This window comes from Chiroxiphia lanceolata, chromosome 5, assembly GCF_009829145.1.
Source record: "Chiroxiphia lanceolata isolate bChiLan1 chromosome 5, bChiLan1.pri, whole genome shotgun sequence".
Lineage (NCBI taxonomy): Eukaryota > Metazoa > Chordata > Aves > Passeriformes > Pipridae > Chiroxiphia > Chiroxiphia lanceolata.
The window spans coordinates 36869653-36890308 of NC_045641.1; the positions used below are offsets into that span (position 1 = coordinate 36869653).

At 42.5% G+C, this 20656-nt stretch overlaps 1 protein-coding gene across 2 annotated transcripts in view; it reads left to right on the plus strand.

The window, feature by feature from the left end:
* The first annotated feature begins 11738 nt into the window (after positions 1–11738).
* TBC1D15 (TBC1 domain family member 15) overlaps positions 11739–20656 on the plus strand; it is a 36828-nt gene continuing 27910 nt past the window's right edge. Inside the window, exon 1 of one of the 2 annotated variants that reach the window (XM_032688604.1) lies at positions 11739–11848. In XM_032688604.1, coding sequence (XP_032544495.1) covers positions 11822–11848 — 27 coding nt within the window. In that variant the 5' untranslated portion in view covers positions 11739–11821. Of the gene's footprint in view, positions 11849–20094; positions 20177–20656 lie in introns of those variants that run through there. The other variant, XM_032688603.1, reaches the window with a different exon arrangement.

Sequence of the window (20656 nt, forward strand, 5' to 3'; positions counted from 1 at the left end):
GCATACTAAAATAAAATGGTCTGACTTGCTACAAATACTAGAACAACTTTTAAGGACTTGCTTGCAGTCTTGATGCTGCTGTTATGAGTACTTGAGCTACCTATGAAACTTTATCACTTGCTGAAATAAAATTTAACAAACCAAAGTTCAGCCACTTCAATGGAGCGGTATGTGCCTCTGCTAGGAGTTATTTATGGACACTATATACTGCTCTTAGACCATAGTTCAGAATTTATAAAAGACCTGATAGACTGGTTTAGACAAGGACACTAAAAAATTCAGGTGTGTAGTACCTGGAGGTGAGTGTAACTAGCTGTAAAGATTGGGGATGATGACTTCATCTTTTGCATTGACCTTTCACAGGATTCCAAGATGGGGATATCTAATGTCTGAATGAACTGTATTGGATGATCTCTTGAAGCAGTCAAGTAATCGAGTGTTATCTTGATTACATGCTGTTCTTCAGTTTTCATACACTGGGGACAGGTCTTCTTGCTTCCTACCACATTGAAAAGTATCCCTTAGTCCTTTTTATTCTACTGCTTATATTGTTCAGGTGTTTTAACTTGTATTTCTGCCTACAGCTCTTGAAGAACTTAGTAATTAAATTTCTACTTAAGGTTCCCAATGAGATGAAAAAAGCTTTGCAAAAAGGTACGAGGTTATGGAATGTGGTTGGATCTCAAATGGAGTTCTCAGCAAATGTTAGATGCTGTCAGGAAAAAAAAAAACAACAAACCACACACACTAAATAAATAAGTAACCACCCTCACAACACCCCAAACACACACAAAAAACCCCTCAAAATAAAAAAAAAAAAAGGAAAAACAAACAAACAAACAAAAGAACAAAAATCCCCCTAAAAGACAAAACCTAAACCCAACAGTTTAAAGAAGGTAAGAGGAATGGGAATCCTGCTTGAGGACAAATGCAGGTCAGGAATCTCCACAAGTACAGTATGGGAATAAGAGAGTTAGAAGCAGCCTCTTGTTACTTTACTGCTTTTAGTGGAAGGAAAAGGAGAAGTAGGAAGAAAAAGGCATATAGGAAAAACTGAGGGTGCTGGCAGTAGGCTGCTGAGTAAGGTGCTGAGTTAACCATTTCTTTGAGTTGCTAGCAAGTCTTCTCATCAGTAATAATGCCTAATTCAAGACTTCTGCGGTCACTGACACTTTGTTAATCTTAGTTTGCATCAAATCATAGGATTTCTTTTTCTTGAGAAGTCAGGAAGTATATCTTGATATGAGGGTAACTTTAACTGCAGTTGCATCCAGGAGTTCCAGATGATGACCGTAGTTTTTGGCAGTATTTGCTGTGCAAGCTCAACAAGGCCCCAAAGCTAGCTCTTAACTGTGCTGGGCATTTGCTTATGCTATTCTTTGGAGACTCTGCTCAACACCAGGATTTTCTCTCTATTTAGACAAGCCTCTATGTCCCAATGATGTGTCTACTAAATGTAGGGTTTTTCTATCAAATAGCAATGTATACTCTTTGCTCCTGCATTTTTGGAGCTGTTATTTGCCCCTGTATTGAGCAGAATGAGATGGAAATGGTGTTGAGAGTTGTGGAGAATCAGGAATATTTCTTGTAAGACGGCTTGAAAAGTGGGAATCTTTGAAACTTTCACCATTATGACAAAGTATTATTCTGTCCAAGAGAACAGAAAATACTTTGGCTTGGAGAAGTTTTTGTTGTAATCCGATTAAAATGTTAAACTGCTCTACTTCCAAAATGAAAACTTATTTCAAGATGATCTCTTGATTCTTAATCTTAAAATTTTAAGACTTAAGTTTACTAAAACTGGCCAAAGCCTAAAATTGAGTGCCATGTTCTACAGCCATAAAATAATCTTTGATTGTAGGGAGGAGCTGGGTGCTCACTCATATTCCACTGGCCAGTTTCGAGCTTTGATTGTGTTTATTCAATACCAGGATGTTGAATGATAGACTGCAAAAATTGTTTTAATCTACTTCCAATGCTTTATACACTCAGACAAGTAGCATGGACCTAATGTAGCTGCAGGGTGACTGTGAAAAGAGGGCTTCTTGCTTCCTGGTTGTTGGCTGCACTGATCCTTGTTGTTAGTGAATTACTACTACAGGAAACTTTGGGTGCTGGGGATCCCAATGTACAACAAAGGAAACACATGTGTTCTCTACTTGCTTCTCTAGATCTTCTAGACAGTGATAGGTAATACAGCAATAATACACAGTTCCCCTCAGTTTCAGAACATTGGGGTTTTTTCTCAAGAGGAGCTTTTCTTGCATCTTGACAGGTCCGTTTTTTTCAGTGTATCTAGTCTCGCTGATCCCTTCAGGGGGTTATAATTCTTTGTGTTAGGTTACCCAGAAGATGCGCAACTTGAAGGCGTGACAAGGATGGATGATGAGTAGCAGTATTACAGCAATCTTCCCTAGCAATTGGTCGTATCCTGTTTCCAAACCAGTGAAGAGAGAATATTGGAAGTTTAATGTTGAGTCCTTGCTACATCTGTATCTGGCTCCTGGTTCTTGGATAGTGGAAGTCGTGTGTAAGTAATTCAAGTTCAGAGGATTGGAAAGAGCAAGGACTCCTTTCTCCTCTGTTGCCAAATAGTTGCTATTCTGTGACAGATCCAAACTCAGGTAACAGATGTTTTTGAAACATTGAAACTTAATTTGCAGGCCCTTTTTCAAGTTAGCTATCACTGCATTCTGAAAAATCAACAAATTTGAGACTCACAGTGGAAGAGAACAAGTAATTTCTTTTTCAGAACAGAAAACTTACAACTGCCTAATCAGGCTTGTCTTAGTAAAAAGAAGAGGAAAACACATGATACCTAAATCTTTAAGTGCTATCAGTGCTATTTGATCATACAGGCAGTATAATGATTCTTTTTACTGGAGTTTTCTCATTAGATAAACTCATTAAGCTTAGCAGGCTCAATCAACTAGAAAGAAAACTTTAGCAGAGCAAAAGCAAACACCAAAAAGGACACAGCATTTTTAATGTCAAGTAACTTGACATTGTCAAATGTAGGAATACGGAAAATTTGAAAAATCATATTTAAAAAATAGTATCTGACAGAGGCTTCACAAATCTCAAATTTCCCAGTGCATTGCTCCAGCTAGAGTTCTGAAATAAATCTTGGAGTATCCTACATAGAAGGAAGATAGTTCTGTGATAAATTAATTCCAAACGATAAATCAACTACAAAAAACGGAGCTTCTTTATCATGACTGCTAGTCTATCAACGCCTAATGTTAGAAGTGATCAATTCATGCAAATGGATAAATAGAAAGGAGGAAAAAAGGTGTACTGAAAATCAATACAGAAAGAAAACACTGTCACATCTAAAAATTGTTATATCTTACATTTTATTATGTTACAGAATTTGAAACTTGATGACAGTCTGTAATAAAGTCACCCTGAAAGTTACTGGATGTTAGGGCAGTGGCCTAGCTTACAAAGAGATTTGCTAAAAAACTGAGACCACAGGTTTTTTATGTTACAAATACAATATTTCTGAACCCACCTGAGCATGATGTGATGAAAGATGGCATTGAGATGTCAAACTAGGCTCAGCGAGGTGGCTCTAAATTATGCTATCATACACTCCAGAGAGTGTAGTGTGAGCATAGCCCCAGTAAAATGCAGCTTTGATTCTCAAAGCTGGTCTTTGGCAGTTCAGAAAAGTTCGTGAGGAAGAAACAGTTGTTGTTGAACCACATTTGTCAGTTTAGCAGTAGCTCCAGGGCTACTGCATATGTGCAGCAAAACGAAGTCAACCATGGAACCAAGACTAAGGGGAATTTTCTACCAGCTATGTGTTTGTAATCTACTGTTGTCCTGCCTCCACAATGAATGCTCGTTCATGCTTCCCTAGTGAAAACTGCTGTTCAGGTGATGCTGTGGATTTGAACTGAATGGACATTCTGAGTGAAAATGGCAAGCAACAGGAAAAGCAAGGCAAGATAAGAGGAGTTTGCACAGTTTTTGTTTTGGCTGTTCTTAGCCCTTTCACTTGCACTTTTTTTAAAAGTCAGTAGCTGTATCCTACTATCTTTGTGTCACAGAGTCACAGAATGGGTAAGGTTGGAAGGGACCACAGTGGGTCATCTGGTCTGACTTCCCTACTCAAGCAGCATCAACCCAGAGCACATTGCACAGGATTGCATACAGGCAGTTCTTGAATATCACCAGTGAGTGTCTCCACAACCTCTAATGTTTTCTGTCAGAAGGCATATTTTCTAGTTGGTGAGATTTTTTTTCACCAAGAAGCTAAAATCTAGAGGTTTCTAGATTAAATGTAGTTACTTCACAGATTTAGTCTTTCCAAAGTCTGTCAGCATCTCATTAAAGGGGCTGTATTAAGTGGTGAAGAGCAAGTGTACTACTTGTAGTTAACACCCTGCAATCAGAGTCCTATGGTGAATATTTCAAATAACAAGAGACAGCAGAGTATCCAGTGCATCTCTGATGGCAAGTCTGCTCTCCCACTGTTTTCCAACATAAAGTAGTTGCAAAACAATCCTCAACTCTAAGATGTGCCCATACCGAAGTTGGCTTGAGGCTTAAAATTACTCCAGTGAAGGTGCCTTCGAGGAATCTTGACCATTCTTTTAGTATGTGTATACTGCAGTGCTTAGCACCATGGGACACCGATTCTTTTTCAGGGACTTAGGGATTTCAGCCTGTATGGGAAATGAAGTGGACTCTGAAGTGGGTTATGATGACGAATTAAGTTCAGGAAGTAAGTACTGCCCGACCCCTCCCCCCTTCTGCCCTTTCCCCGCCCCAAACAATTGTTCCTTTTGTTTCCTACTCTTTCCAGGAAATGTTGCTTGTTGGTGTTGCAATGCATATGTAGAAGCGGTGGGCTATTTGTCTTTCCCTCTGCATTCCTAGCTCTGGCAATACTCATGTGCCAATCAGCAAACAACAGATCAGTTTCTGTTTAGTCATCACTCTCGGATAGCTTCCAACTACCTTCTGTGGAGGCTGATGCAATCATGAATCTTTCCTTGCATGACAAATGTAGAGCATTCATGTTGGGTATCTGCTCTGTTGCTTTTATATTTAAAAAAAAAGAAGTTCTTGTCCCACTGAGAGAACAAAGCTATTGTAAGTTGGTGATCAGTTGTACCAACCATAATATCTGCTTATGTGACAACTCCTGTATGTTTTGCATGGATTCATATTCTGGAATTCTATTGATACACAGATAAAAAAAAAAATCAAGTACACAAACATAAACTCAGAGCTGTGGTTATGGATATACAAAATGTCATGTAGTGCAAATACTTCAAGAAAGCTCATCATCCAGCATACTGCCTTCATGTCTTTTTACATCTCCATGACTTTACACTCTAAATACAAATAAGTGCTGCTGGGGAATGGCATTTCCTTCCTTTTAATTTTGGTCTAGGTGTACTTCATTTGTTTGTCTGTCCCCTTGTGCAGGTTAGGGGTTTGTTATGTTTTCTTTGAGGAACAGATCAGAAAGGCTCTCATATCTTTATCTCTCAGTTTCTGCTTTGAGGTAGAAACTTTTGGTGAGTAGAGATGATCCTAGGCTAGATTTTTTACTGACAAATAAATTAGGCCAGGGTGCATAAGGAGCTCTGGCCTTGAGAGCAGATGGCACAGTAGTACAGCTTTAATCCATGTGGTTAAGTCCTCTTCTGCCCTTTAAATCATATTTATATGCTGCTTGCTTGGAGTGGCTTTGCTGTTCCTTACATTTTCTCTAGGCATTAGTCTGAGAAGCCTTAAATGGTATGGGCCATAATTATATAAAAGAGCAGGCTAATGATAAAACAAAAAGGCTGACTGCAGGTCAGTACCCCAGGCTTACTTGGTTGACTTGTATAGATGTAGCCAGGGCCTGATCTCCATCCTGCTCTCTTCATTCTGGAGTAGGATGGGAGGATTCTTTTTTTAACCTTTTCCTCTTGTGTGTGGAGAATAAGAGCATTTGACAGCTAAATCCTTAGACATTTCCTTTACTGTCTACAATGCAATTAATTGTATTGTAGACTGGTACCTCTTAAAATATGGGGAACTTAAAAAACCTGGTCTGCAGCTATCTCCTAGGTGTCTTACTGCACCCAGAGTCCGGGACAGCACTCCATTTACTATCTGCTTATGATCTGCAACAAACTGGAATAGCTTAGAAAAATTGTGAGTTGCATCTGTCAAAGCAAGGCTTGGAATATACCCATTTCTTGTGAGGAGAAAAAAAGGTCAAAGGGAAAGACATTTTTGGCACTATTTGTCTTTGTTCCTCTGCTGTGGGGTTTTTGTTTGTATAAATTAAGCCTGTGATGGAAGGACTTGACAGAATCTGCACTAGTCTTGTGTGGGCCAGGTTTTCATGTGGTTGAGCATGTGGGCAGCTGACACTTATGAATACAGTAAAGTATCTTGGAACTCTGCTGAAATAGCTGTGTGAGCAACAGCAATAGCAGCTGCTGCAGCTTTTGGCACAGCAGTAATAGCTATGCTTGCAGCTGTGACAGCAACAGAAGCCACAGGAAAGCCAGGAACACTCTGGCTGCACAGTCAGTGCTGGCTGGTGTGCTGTGACTACCTTTATGTGACAGAAGATTCCTTATTAGAGCAGATGGTTAATTAAAATCCAATGAAGAGTGAGCCCCTAGGCTAAAGATACCTTCCTTCTTAGATTCCCATCTGTGTAGTGTGTGAAAGATTGGACTTTAGGATAGCGCTACTGACTGTCCTGTTGTTTCATGAATGGGCTTGTGGAGGAGGGAGAGGAACCTGCTAACACTATATTGGCCTATGGAACTTGATATTCTATATCATTCAGGTTTGTAAACTGAAATAGTGTAATGCATCATTACAGGCTGGGAAGCAGCTTTGCACAGATGTATCTGAGCGTCGCAGTGCACAATAAGTTAGTGATCAGCCAGAAAAGAAAGCCATCCTGAGTTGCATCAGGAAGAGCACTAACAGCAGGCTGAGGGTGATGATAACTCCCTCAGCCCTGGTGAGAGACTTCTGGAATGCTGGGTCTACTGCTGAGTTCCCTAGTACAACAGAAACACTGACATCCCGGAGTGAGGCCTGTGAAGGGCTATCAAAGATAATTAACAGACTGGACCATCTGTTATACAAAGAGAGGCTGACAGAGTGGGGACTGTTCAGTCTCTAGAAGGCTCAAAAGATCTTGTCAACGTCTAAAAATACGTTATGAGACTGAGCAAAAAAGGTGGAGCCGATCTCTTCAGTAGTATCCAATGAAAGAACATGACATAATGGACCCAAACTGAAATACGAGAAATTTTATTTAAGCATAAGAAAAATGTTTTGCATTCCAAAAGTGGGCAAACACTGGGGGGCTGATGGGATTCATCCTCAAAGAGCTGGCTGATGTCATCGCAAAACTTCTCTTGATGATTTTTGAGTGGTCTTGGGAATCTGCAGAGGTCCCAGCTGACTGGAAGCTGGTGAATGTTGTCCTGATTTTCAAAATGGGCAAGAAAGAGGACCCTGGAAACTACAGGCCTGTTAGTCTCACTTCAGTGCCTGGTAAAGTTATGGAGAAGATTATTCTGGGAAGTATTGACAAACACCTGAAAGACAACACAGTCATTGGTCACAGCCAGCACGGCTTCATGAGAGGAAAGTCCTACTTATCCAACCTGATTTCCTTTTATGACAAGGTAACCCATCTAGTTGATCAAGGGAAGCCAAGTGATGTAATCTTTTTGGATTTCAGTAAAGCTTTCAATACTGTCTCTCACAGGATCCTTCTGGACAAAATGTCCAGCACACAGCTGGATAAACACATCGTGGTGGGTGAGCAATTGGCTCAGGGGTCGAGAACAGAGGGTGATAGGAAATGGGGTGACATCAGACTGGTGACCTGTCACTAGTGGGGTTCCACAGGGCTCCATCTTGGGCCCTGTGCTCTTCAACATCTTCAGAAGTAACTTGGACACAGGATTGGAAGGGATACTAAGCAAGTCTGCAAACGACACAAAACTGGGAGGAGCTGTTGACTCCCTCAAAGGCAGGGAGGCCCTGCAGAGAGACCTTGACAAATGAGAGGACTGGGCAGTCACTAACAATAGGAAGTTTAACAAGGGGAAGTGCCGAATTCTGCACCTGGGATGGGGCAACCCTGGATGTTCATACGGACTGCAGAATGAGACACTGGAAAGCAGTGCCATGGAAAGGAACCTGAGGCTAACTTTGGAAAGGTAAGAATTAACTGATGTCCAGCAGTAATACAAATGGGATTTATCTTTTAGTTCTTTACTTAGTTGACAGCTCCAGGAAGGTCAGCTTGAGGAAAAAGCCTTCCACACAACTTCTTGAATGAAAATTTTACAAATAATAGGCAAATCTAGCACTGAGTTGACTTGATATGGAAGCAGGACCTTTGGCAGTGAGTGAGAGTGGAAAGTAATTGTCCTTAAAATGAGTAATGGCATTTTATGTTGGTCCCTAGAGAAGGGTGAGAGTTAGTGGATAGGCAAGAGGAGTAGATGAGAGGGGTAAAGTAACATGGGCTAGACAAATGGCAAAAACATTCTGCAGAAGTCCAAACAGATTAAAATCGTGTCAGTCACTGTCAGCAAATGAAATGGTACAAGAAAAAATATTTAGCTGTATGGATAGATAGGGAAAGCTGTGTTTTGGTGTTATTGTACAAGAAAAAGTCTGCAAGGGAGCGAGCTATAACATGAAAGACAGAGTCCAGAGAGACCTCAAAGGCTGAGGCATTAACTGAGCTGTGGGCCTTGGAGATAGATGGATATTGATATTGAAGAGAGAGAGATGAGTGCCAAGAGAGTCTGGAGGAAGATAAAACCATCTTGTCCATTAGCTGCCTGCAGACTATAAAAAGAGATTTTAATTTGGATCAGGATTGATGGTTGTAGTAGAAACGTGGTGGTGAGTCATGAGATAAATGTGTATTTATTGACACAATTTCCTACATGGAAAGAGAGGCTTTGATTCAATATGCTAATGATCAAGTCCCAGAGACAGGAGAACTAGAAGATGGCAATCATGCTAGTGAAGAAAGCAGACTTCAAGGAGTCTGTTGTAGATTGTGATTTGGCTAACAAAACTGAGATGGGAATCTTAATTCTGAGCTTCTTCTAGGAAAGGAACTTTGAAAGAATCCTTGACAAAGCAATTTCATTGAAGGGCCAGAATGAGGGGATGCAATGGAGCTGAGTGAAGAAGTCCCCAGTGTTCACTGCAGATTTCAGGGAGGTTAGAGATGACAACGGGATGCAGAAGGGAATAGGATTACAGATGGGTGTGTAACTAATGTATGGTTATATTGCAAGGAGAAAGAAATAAAGGAAAAAGATAAGAAGGGGAAAGGATTACAATGGACACATGGGAGACCAAATGAGATGAAACCAGTGTGGGTGTGAAAGATGGCTGTAACAACTGCATCTCTCAAAGCAATTAATTAATGGTGGTGCATTTTTAATGTGTAGCCTTCTCTCTTATATTCACCATAACACACAGTTTTGCACTTAAAAAATTCAAAGAAAGGAACAACCAAAGAAAGGATGTCCATTTTTGCTACACCTATACAGCTTTCCAGATCTAGACATTAATACAAGGACTTGTGTTCTGACTGTGTTTTTATTTCATTTTCTCATCTTTATGTATGGTTGTATACAGAGTCACAACAGTATCTCCCAACTCTGAAACAAATCAGTATTTGTCTTGAGAATTGCAAATCTGGTTTTCCATGGTGAAAAGTACAGTAGTGGGTGTTAATCTAATCAAATGAGTTTTTAATTTGAGAAGTCAGAAGCAAATTATAATGCCATTTTGTGACAGAAACAAAAAAAAAATCCAACCAAACAAACAGCCAAAACCCACCCCAAACCCCAGCAAATTACCTTTGCTCCTTCAGAGTAGCAAATCACTTCCATGCAAGCATCTCATTTGTCCATTTCAAATAAACAATACTTTAGGATATACTATTTGCTCAAAATATTTTATAATGGTGTGGAATATAACCAATATCTTAAAAAATATTTATGGCTCTCAGCAGCATTCTATGTTGCAGACATTAAGTGAAAGCTAGGGTTTTTTTAAAGTAATACCACACATTATATACTTTTCCAGGTAAAGAAAACCAATCAGAAGAATTATTTCAGGCTTTATAAATCTGTACATATACGAAAGCTGAATATTTGCTAACATGGATGAGATTGTAATTAAGATTTGCCTTTGTCCCATGATGAATATGAATGTGTTACGTGGTGAAAGCCATCATCTTGAAAACGGTGTAGTTTTCACTAACATTAACATCCACTGGTCAGATTATGTGACTAATACATCTGTTCTAGAACAAGCAGCAGTCACAAGTATTGAGGCCATGTTGCTGAGAACACAGCTACGCTGGGCAGGGCACATCTCCAGGATGAAGGACCACCGCCTCCCTAAGATCTTGCTTTATGGTGAACTTGCCACTGGCTGCCACATGAGAGGAGCCCTCAAGAGAAGATACAAGGACTCCCTGAAACAACATCTCAGCCTTGGCCATGTTGATCAACATAACTGGTCCACTCTGGCCTCAAACTGGGAGGTCTGGAGACACACCATCTATAATGCTGCTGATGCCTTTGAGAACGCACGCAGGATCACTCTTGAGGAGAAAAGACAACACAGAAAGAATCATGCCTTGCAGAATATACCACCTAAGGAGTCTTTCTGCTGTGCCTTTTGCAACTGAACGTGTCTATCTCGTATTTGCCTTTTTAGCCACCAGCGCGCTTGTAACAAACGTGGGTAGAGCCCTTCCCAAATCTTCATCCGCGAAGCCTAGCTGTGATGAAACATCTGGTATATGAGTGTTGGGGCAGCTTTGTAGTGCCTGTGGGCACCCTGATATTTACACTGAGACATTAGAACACCTTCCAGTACCTAAAATGGGTCAGCAAGAGAGCTGGAGAGGGCTTTTTATAGGGGCATGTAGTGATAGAACAAGGGGTAATGGCTTCAAACAGGCACTGGCTAAGTTTAGAATGGCTATTAGGAAGAAATTCTTTACTGCGAGGGTGGTGAGACACTGGAAGAGGTTGCAAAGACAAGCTGTGGGTACCCCATCCACAGAGCATTCAAGGCCAGGTTGGATGGGGCTCTGACCTGGTCTAGTGGAAGGTGTCCTTGCCCAGGGCAGGGGAGGGGGAACCAGATGGTCTTTCAAGCCTCTTTCAACCCAAACTACTCAATGATTCTATGACTAGACAACAGCAGGAAGGGAAAGAAAACAACTACAGAGAATATGATGTGTATTTTATATAAAACTTTCAACATTGCTCACATTATAATTGTGCTCTCAGATGTCTCAAGAAAAGCTTTAAGGGTGAGAAAAACAAAAAAAACCCAAACAAAAAAAAACACTAAAAAAAAAAAAGAGAAATCCCGTCTTTCCCCCTCGCTGCCGCACCCGTACGTTTTCCCGGGGCGGTCACCATTGTTCCGGCCGCTGCGGGGCCCGCACCTGGGTACCTGGCAGCCTCACGGAGGTCTGCGTGTGTCCGAGGAATTCAAAATGAGATAAACAGCCGAGAAAAACAACCTCATCCCTTGCAAAACAAGAAAGAATTCCCCCCACAACCCCGCCCCGGGGGCGGAGCGATCCCGCCTCAGTCCCGCCCCGCAGCACTAGTCCCGCCCCTCCTCGTAGCCACGCCCCCACCTGGGAGCGCCCGTCCCGCGTTTCCCCCCCCCCGACTCAGTGCGCATGCGCGGGACGCGGCGGGTGACGCGTTGTTGTGGCGCGGCGGGGAAGCACGTGAGGAGCGCGACGTCACCATAAACACTCGTGGGCAACATGGCGGCGGCGCCGCCGAGCGGACAGGTAACGGGGGCGGGCGGGGGCCTCGCCTCTCCTACCTCTCCCCGCGAGGGTCGCGCCGGGAGCGGCACTGGGCCGCCCCGGCCGGTGGGCGTCCCAGGGTAGCGACAGTCGTGCCGCTGCATGGCCGGGCGGGGGCATTTACCCCCCCCAGCCGTGCGGGGTCTCCTCCTGGGGCCGCCCTTCGGGCACGGGCCGCCTCGGCCTCGGGCGGGCCGGGCCCTGGCACCGGTCGCTGGCCCTGTGCGCCAGAGGGGGCCGCAGCCAGCGGGCGGGACTCGGGCCCTTCCCACACCTGTGGCCCGGGCCGCGTCCCGCGGTACCTCGGCTCTGGCCCCGGTCCCGGGTTGTCAGGGCACCGCTCTCCGCCGGAGGTGGGCGGTCCCGCGTCCGCGCTGGCGCTGAGCCGGAGGTGGAGGAACGGAACTTGTCCCGTCTACGTGGCCGCGTGTCCCAGCGGTGCTCAGGGACGGCGGTGGCCTTTCCTCCACCGGCGCACTGGCAGTGTGCGGGAACCCGCCTGGCGCGGGTACAGAGCCTTGGCAGTCGAATGGTTTGGTAATTGAAAGGTTGTTATGTGCCGCGGACCCTTGCCGACTATTCCTGAGTGAAGCAGTAGACTGTGACAAGGATTCAGATCGCAGGAGGGGGAAGGTACTGGCAACCCTCCCTGTCTCCCTCCTCCCCCGCCAACAGACACGGGTTGTGTCTCTATTGGTTTATTGTGGAAATATTTTTATTTCATTACTGTCTTCTAAGTGTGTTACTTTGCAGTGCCGGGCTCCCGAGCACGTGGATCTTTTATTTAGGATTTAAAATCTCGGTGTCGTGTCTGTGTATGTAGCTACGGTGAGTGTGTGACAGGCTGTGGAATCACTTTTCCAACATAGGGCAGAAAATGATTGTTTCAGCTCATGCTGATCTCTGCACAAGAGAACATGTATAATTAGGCACGTTGGCACTTCTCCGAGGATGCTGAACAGTGCACCCAGCTAGTGTAGAAATTCAGTAGAGATCTTGCTTTGTCTCAGTTTACCATATCTGTTTCAACCAGAACTCGTGGAGCAGGCAATTCGTGCATCTGGAGTTGATCCAGTTTTATTTTTATGTTCATTACTGTTGTTAGATGCTGTAAATATAAAGATAGCCTTACTGCCCTCCCAGCTGTTTCTAGCTACACACATCCAGTTTTTATGTATACAGAGAATTTCCTTTTCTGATTTTGTGTATTTTAAGCTCAATTCAGAAGTTTATGGGATGATGTGAAATACTTTAATTTTTGCAGGTTGTTTTTTTTTTCCCTCCACTTAGGCTTTTGTCAGGATCTTCTTCATGACGTTTCTCCTGAAAGCAGCTATACTGTCATAGTTTATGAGAGGCTAAAACTACTGTGGATTAGTTGCTTGTGAATTTGCTATGTATTCACTGTCCCTCTAAAAGAAGCCTGTTTGCATGAGATTAAATCTCTTAAGGCGTTGCAAAACTCTGTTTCAGTTATTCCACATCCACAGTACTAATGCAACTTGTTAATGCAGCTTCTAATTCAGTAACATTCTTTGCCTCTTTTAATGCAGAGGAAAAATGACTTGTATTTTCTCAAAGTGCATGAAGTGGATGGGCTGGTTTGAAGTTTCACTGCTCTTGGGAACAGTTCCATCCTTGTCTTTATTTCCCCACCTGTGTGTTGCACTTCTGCTTTCTTGGATACTGTACTAATTTGATTTCTCAGTGGCTTTAGTGAGCTGAAATAATACATAAAACTGATTGTGCTTACTTTTGTCTGCGTTACTTTTCTGTTGGGAGCACACTGGACCACAGATTGGTCCTTTGGATGGCAGCATGTTTTTAGAAGGGCTCACAAACTAGTGGAACTTCACTCCAGCTGAAATAAACACCGTGTAAGTTGGTACAGCATTCTCACGTCAGGCATTTTGTATTTCAGCGTGTTTCCAAGCTGTTGGTGTCGTGAATCAATTACACTGTTCGTTATGATAGTGCGGTGTTGTAATGAGGTGTTACAAGTGGTACCTTTCTGCAAGAGTAGTAGGCATTAGTTTGTGGGGTGCTTTAGTCTCACTTGGCAGATCTTATCACATGGAAGTGATGTATTTTAATGTATGGGTTATTTTCTGCAAAATATTACACCAAGTAATTCTATGGAATGTGCATGATAGTATATTAAGCAGCTGGGAGAGCCTTCGTTGTCTCAGCTTTCATGAAGTTTTGTTTTAGCAAACTATATAAGATTGTGGTTTCTCTTATATTTTTACTCTGTTTGCCTTCCTCTTCCTCATTTTTTTTAATTCCTAGACATGATTAGTATTGGCTATTTAATATAGTCTCTGGTTTCTGCTCTATACATTAATGGGATATGAATTATAAATTTGGTTACCTCACATACTACTTTACCTGGATTTTTGTCCTGTTATTTTTTTCTTACTGTTTCCTGTCTCAGAACATTCTTATCAGTGTTTTTTCTATATGGATGGTTAACTCAGTTCAGGAAAACTTAAGTTAATGCAGTTCAGTTCTGGAGTCGTGACTCATTCTTTATTAATGACCATCTGCCCTAGAACAGAATGTGCTTCAGTTTTTTGCCCTTTCTTAGAGTTGCCATTTTTTTCTGCACGTAACTTGGCAATAAGGTCTTTTGTTTTCAGAGCTTTTGACTTCATGCATGAAGACAGGTATATTTTTTCTCTTTTTGTTGCTTAGCAAATGGGAGTTTCTTTACTGTATTTTGGAGAACTGACTGTGGACTCACACTTATAACAGATAACCATGTTAGAAAATGAGGCAAAAAGTTGTGTATGGAGAGAAGTACAAACTTCAATTTTAGCCTGTCAGTGTATTGCAACTGGTCTAAAGACAGTAACAATTTTTTTTTTATGTTCTTGGAGTTCAGAGTATCTTCAGCACAAGTGCTGTTAGATCTTTCTCAAATTACCAATTGACACGTGGGCTGTCAGAGAAGTTATTTTGCACCTGACTATGCTTTTACTCTTGGAGTTAAACTTCAGAGCATTAACTGGCCAAAGTCTGAGCTTTAGTTCTTAAGCTTAGATGTTTGGCCAGTTCAGGAACTAGAAGTGTTCAAGTAGCACTGTAGCTGTTACTAAACAATAATGTTCTAAGTGCTGTATTGTTGGGGGATGGGATGTGTGTTTACAGTTGAGTTTGTTTTTTTTTCTTATAACCACGACTAGCCAAGAGATTTAAAATGTGTTATGTTAAAATTAGCTTTGTATCCTTCAGGTAGTTTGTTGGCACACATACAGTGAATTATTTTAGGTGTATATGTATTCTGTAGTATAGGCAGTTTCTTGCTCCACCTTGTACTCGTTAAATTTGGGTGCACAGAGGGCTGCTATAATATGCTTGTTTGTTGTAACTTTTTCAGCCTTTATAATTTACTGTGTATACAATCATTATTCTTTGTGTTTATATTGTACTTTGTAAGTTTTATTTGAACAGAATTTAAATTTGAATTTAGTTAAGGGTCATTTTGCTTGAACATAAAGCAGTTCAATGATAATTGTGAAATTTCTGTATCTTCTTTCTGTTTTCTATTCATTAAGGATTTCTCTTCACAAAAGTGCTCACGATAGGAACAGCATGTTACCACCCCAAGCTCTTACTCTCGGTACCCTGAATAGACTTGTATTTGCACTGATATCCCACTATTAATGGATATTGTAGTAAGTTGACCCTGGCCAGATACCAGGTACCCACTAAAGCCGTTCTCTTACTCTCCCCTCTGCAACTGGACAGAGGCGAAAGAAAACAAAACAGCTAAGAATTCATGAGTAGAGATAAGAGCTGGGAGAGGTCAGTGACTGATTACCTTCACGGGCAAAACAAGACTAAAAGCGGGGATAGGACTTAAATTTATTACTAACAGGATAAGAGCCAAAGAGTGAGAAATAAAACAGTCTTAAAAACACCTTTCCCCCACTCCTTCCTTCCTTCCATGTTCTCCCTCCTTCCCTCAAGCAGTGCAGGAGGATGGGGAATGGGGGTTACGGTCAGTTGTTGTTTCTGCCCCTGCTCAGGGAGAGGAGTCCTTCCCCTGCTCCCGTGGGGTCCCTCCCACAGGAGACAGTCCTTGATGGACCTCTCCAGCATGAGCCCATCCCTCGGGCAGCAGTTCTTCCCAAACTGCTGTTCCATGGGTCACTCCTCCATGGGGTGCAGTCCTTCATGAATGAGCTGTACCAATGTGGGTCCCCCACAGGTGCCACAAGTCCTACCTGGGAAAAACCTGCTCCAGCGTGGGCTTCCCTCTCCCCGGGCCGCAGGTGTCCGGCAGGACCCCGCTCCATCCTGGGCCTCTCACGGGGTCACAGCCTCTTTCATGCATCCACCTGCTCCAGCATGGGCTCCTCCATGGGCTGCAGGTGGGTCTCTGCACCCCGATGTTCCTCCATGGGCTGCAGGGGCACAACTGCTCCACCATGGTCTGCACCACGGTCCGCAGGGGCCTCAGCTCTGGTTCCTGGAGCACCTCCTGCCCCTCCTTCTGCACTGACCTTGGTGTCTATGTTGTTATTCCCATGTTCTCACTCCACTCTTCCCTGACTGGAATTTTTTTCTTCGCAACAACCTTCTGTTCTTAAATATGTTATCACAGAGCTGTTACTGTCACTTCTAATTGTCTTGGTCTTGGCCAGTGGCAGGAAGTCCATCCTAGAGCCAGCTGGCATTGTCTCCACAGGACAGGGGAAGCTTCTAGCATCTTCTAACAGAAGCCACCCCTGTAGCCCTGCCCTGCTACCAAAACTCAGCCACAGAAACCCACTACAGACATGTAGCAGAAATATTTTGTGGTTCAAGAGATCGGCAGAGCTTGAAAAATGTACTGTTGTCAAGCAGGAAACGTTTCGTATGATACATGGTTCCTGGTGTTGTGATCTTTCTCCTGTTTGTCACAGTATGAACAGTATTTGTGGGATTCTGTCCCTCCTCACCCCACCCCCACTTAGAAACTTGGTGTTTTTAAGATTTTACCAGGGTGTGAAATTTTACTGTCTTAGGAAAAAAGTCGAGCCATAGGCTAAGCAAACAAAAGACATAAAAGGCTGAACAAGGCCAAATGCAAGGTTCTGAACCTGGGTTGGGCCAGTCCCAAGCACAAGTACAGACTGGGTGGAGAATGGATTGAGACGAGCCTGGGGGGAAAAGCTTGGGGGTGTTAATGGATGAAAAGTTCAATATGACTGCACACTTGCAGCCTAGAAAGCCAAAAGTATCCTGGGCTGCATCAAAAGAAGCGTAGTCAGCAGATCGAGGGAGGTGATTCTCCCCTTCTGCTCTGCCCTTATGAGACCCTATGTGCTGTGCACCCGGCATAAGAAGTAAGGACATGGACCTGTTGGAGCAAAGAGGGCCAGGAAGATCATCAGAGGACCTCTTCTATGAGGCCAGGCTGAGAGTGGTGGGGGTTTTCACCCTGGAGAAGAAGAGGCTCCAGAGACACCGTAGAATACCTTCCAGTACCTAAAGGGGGCTTACAAGAGATCTGGAGAGGGGTATACCTTTTCACAAAGGTATGTAGTGATAGGATGAAGGGGAGTGGCCTTAAGCTGAAGGAGGATAGTAGGTTCAGATTGGATATTAGGGAGAAATTCTTTACTGTGAGGGTAGTGAGACACTAAAACAGGTTGCTCAGAGAGGTTGTGTACTTCCTATCCTTGGACGTGTTCGAGACCAGCCTGGATGGGGCTCTGAGTAACCTGGTTTAGTGGAAGGTTCCCTGCCTATGGGAGGGTGGGTTGGAGCTAGATGATCTTTAAGGTCCCTTCCAGCCCAAACCATTGTATGAATCTATGATTTATGTTTTATTAAAATTTGAATGCCAGAAGTTGTAGCATGTCTTCTGTGGAGCAGAAGATCATGTTGGTCAAGTAAGGTTAACTTGATGTTTTGTGGAGCACTGAAATGTACTCACACCTGGTCATTGGAAGCAGGCTCTTGATGCAGTAGGTACTTCAACGCGCCCAGTGACAGTTTAGCAGTGAATATGTGAATAAGCTCTGGGCAAACCTCGGCTATTCCAAAGAGGGAGATGGAAATTCAAGCAGCAAAATGCAGAGTTGAGTTATGTTTTAAATTCAGTTATATTTCTTCTTACTTAAAGCTTAATTCTAAACTAAGATGCTTTCTTTTGTGGATGTAAGGTCTCTCAGGCCAACCATTGCCTAAATTGAATTTATTTTAATGGCCTGTAATTGTTTCCTTATGGTGTTGAATCTTTTGTTCTGTTTACTTCCCTTCAGAATCTGAAAATGAGGTGCTGCACGGCTGCTATATCTGTTGTTACTGTTTGTGGACAGACCCATTTTTCTTTAATTTGTAGTCTGTGGAGCATTTAGATTTTCTTACTCTTTGACTTTCTTATAAGCACACCTGCTTGCTGCTTCAGCTCTTGAATCCACAGCAAGGTCCTTTACCTGATTCTTTAATACAAGGCAAAAATGAAGTAACTGTTATTGAAAAATTGTTAAAATCAGGATTTGCACAGTGCAATAATTACTGACTCCAGAACAGTGGCTGATTCACTATACAAATGCTGCAAGCTATGTCTGTTATGAGAAGCTGGATGGCGTCTCGGCAGAGTAATGCTGGCCCCAAGCTGTACTCTCTGGCAGAAAAGGAGAGTGAGTTGAACACACTCTCCAAGAACACAGGGTGTGAGTGTGAAGTGTCTGAAACATGGGATGAGCTAACTGGGAGAGTTGCAGTGCTGCTCCGTTCTCTCACATGTCCTCCGTTTGGCAGGTTGTCGGTGTGTGTTACAGACCTAAGGACAGGAGTTACAAGTTATGAATGATCAGTGCCATGGTCACAGCTAGTACTTAGGTGCCCAGCACAGGCAAGGTGGAAAATGGCAGGACCATCCTGTTCTGTGTAGGTCTTAGCTCTCCTTTTTTTGTTTTCTACACCTCATAGGGTTAGGGTGCAATGTTGTCATCTTTCACTAGCTGGTAGCACAGGGCTGTAAATTGCCATCAAATGGCAAGCATTAAATCACAAAGCTTTGCTTGTGTTCTGGCATATATTGTAATTGTAGGTGTGGTATGCTGGAGGCTTCTGCTCATGGGTATCTTTGGCAATAAAAGCTACAAACATGTCCTGTTGACTGCTCATTGTTAGCAATACAGTAAAGATATGGAGATATGAATTGTCCATGCTGTGTCCTTACGATATTAAGAATGATACAATTTCTTTCTCAGAAAATGTTACCGGGGTTACAGTGGGACTTGAAAGCTATTTTTTGCTGGACATGGACTATAAATACTTGAACAGTTTTTCCATAACCTTAACTACCATATGCCATGACATGTAAATTGAACCTACATCCTGCTGTTTCCATCTGGGTTTTTTTCATAGTAGGTGGATAGACAACTATTGCTTTGTGCAGCTTTCCTGAATTTTCTGTTGTGGTTCCCTGTTTATACAGACCCTCAGTCAGCGTATGAGTTGGAATAGCTGTTATCTCTGTGTGGCACCAAGCTTTCTATGACTGCTTAGAATGAATTGTCAATTCACCTTTGACTTCTGTAGCACCTATAGAAAAAAAAAAAAACAAACCAAACAATCAGGTCAAAGTGGCTTACCAGCATTTGAAAACTCTTGCATCCATTTTTAGCTTTTGGTAGGATTCTGAAACAGACAGGCAATGGGTCTAGTTTTTATTCTGTAGAACTGGAAAAATAAATATGGTGTGAGTCGTGCTTACTGACTGACAGCGTGGACTTGCTCAACAAGCAGGAAAGACCAATGAATGTAAGCTTCCTGGGTACACAGTATTTCAAACTTGAAATTTTAGGATTATTAAAAAATAATAGTTTAATAATCTTTTTTCCTACCTTCTCCATAATTTTCTCATAGAAAAATATTGCCAACTGGATGCTTTCACAGTCATAAGTTGCCTTAGGTAGTCATGCTTATGATTTGAAGCATTCTAGGAACTTTAGGATACCAGGGATGGATAAATCTGGAAACTGTTCTGCATAGACCTAGCTTTAATGAATGAAATGTCTCAAATGTCTTGAATGCCTGAAAACCTTTGAGTAATTCTGATACATGTACAGCTACCAGGTATAATTAAAATTTGTTTGAAATCAAGTAATTTTCAAAGTTTTTCAGCTCCTGTCACATTACATGTTCGTTTGCTTTGGATGTGTTGGTGTGTGCCTTTGACAAACACTCTTCTTTTTTCATTTGTGGTTTTTTTGTGGGACCAGAAGGGTCTGGCTTTCATTTGTGTAATAACATCTAAACATGAGAAACATGCATCTCTTGGACAGTTCAACAAATGTTTGCAAACAGGTATGGAAATAAAAACAAAATTGTTGTTGTTTAAATGTGTAGTTTGGCCTTTCATTGCTGGACAGCTGTTTTGGCCCTGAGCATCTGAGTAACAGATGCTGCTTTTCTTCCCTGGGCTTCTATTTCTGCAACCAGTGGATTGACTGTGCAGAGCACAGAATTCTGATTAGGTGGATGGGTTGAAGGACCGTGATACTGGGGTGAGGGATACCTTTGGGTTTTGATTAAAACCCAAGGGACGTGTTAACTTATCATCTGTGGTGTGCACTTATTGACATGAACTTGTCTTTTTTTTCATGATGTGCTTATTGATTTTGTGTAGACTTAGAGTGATGGCTCTAATCATATGAAAAAGCAAATGAAAGATTGAGCTTGACTCTACCTGCTTCTCACCTTTGACAAAGAGACCACGATGAAATATGTAAAATAACGAGTAGTACAAAACGAAGGTGAGCCAGTGGCGTGTTTTGCTGTCTCGTG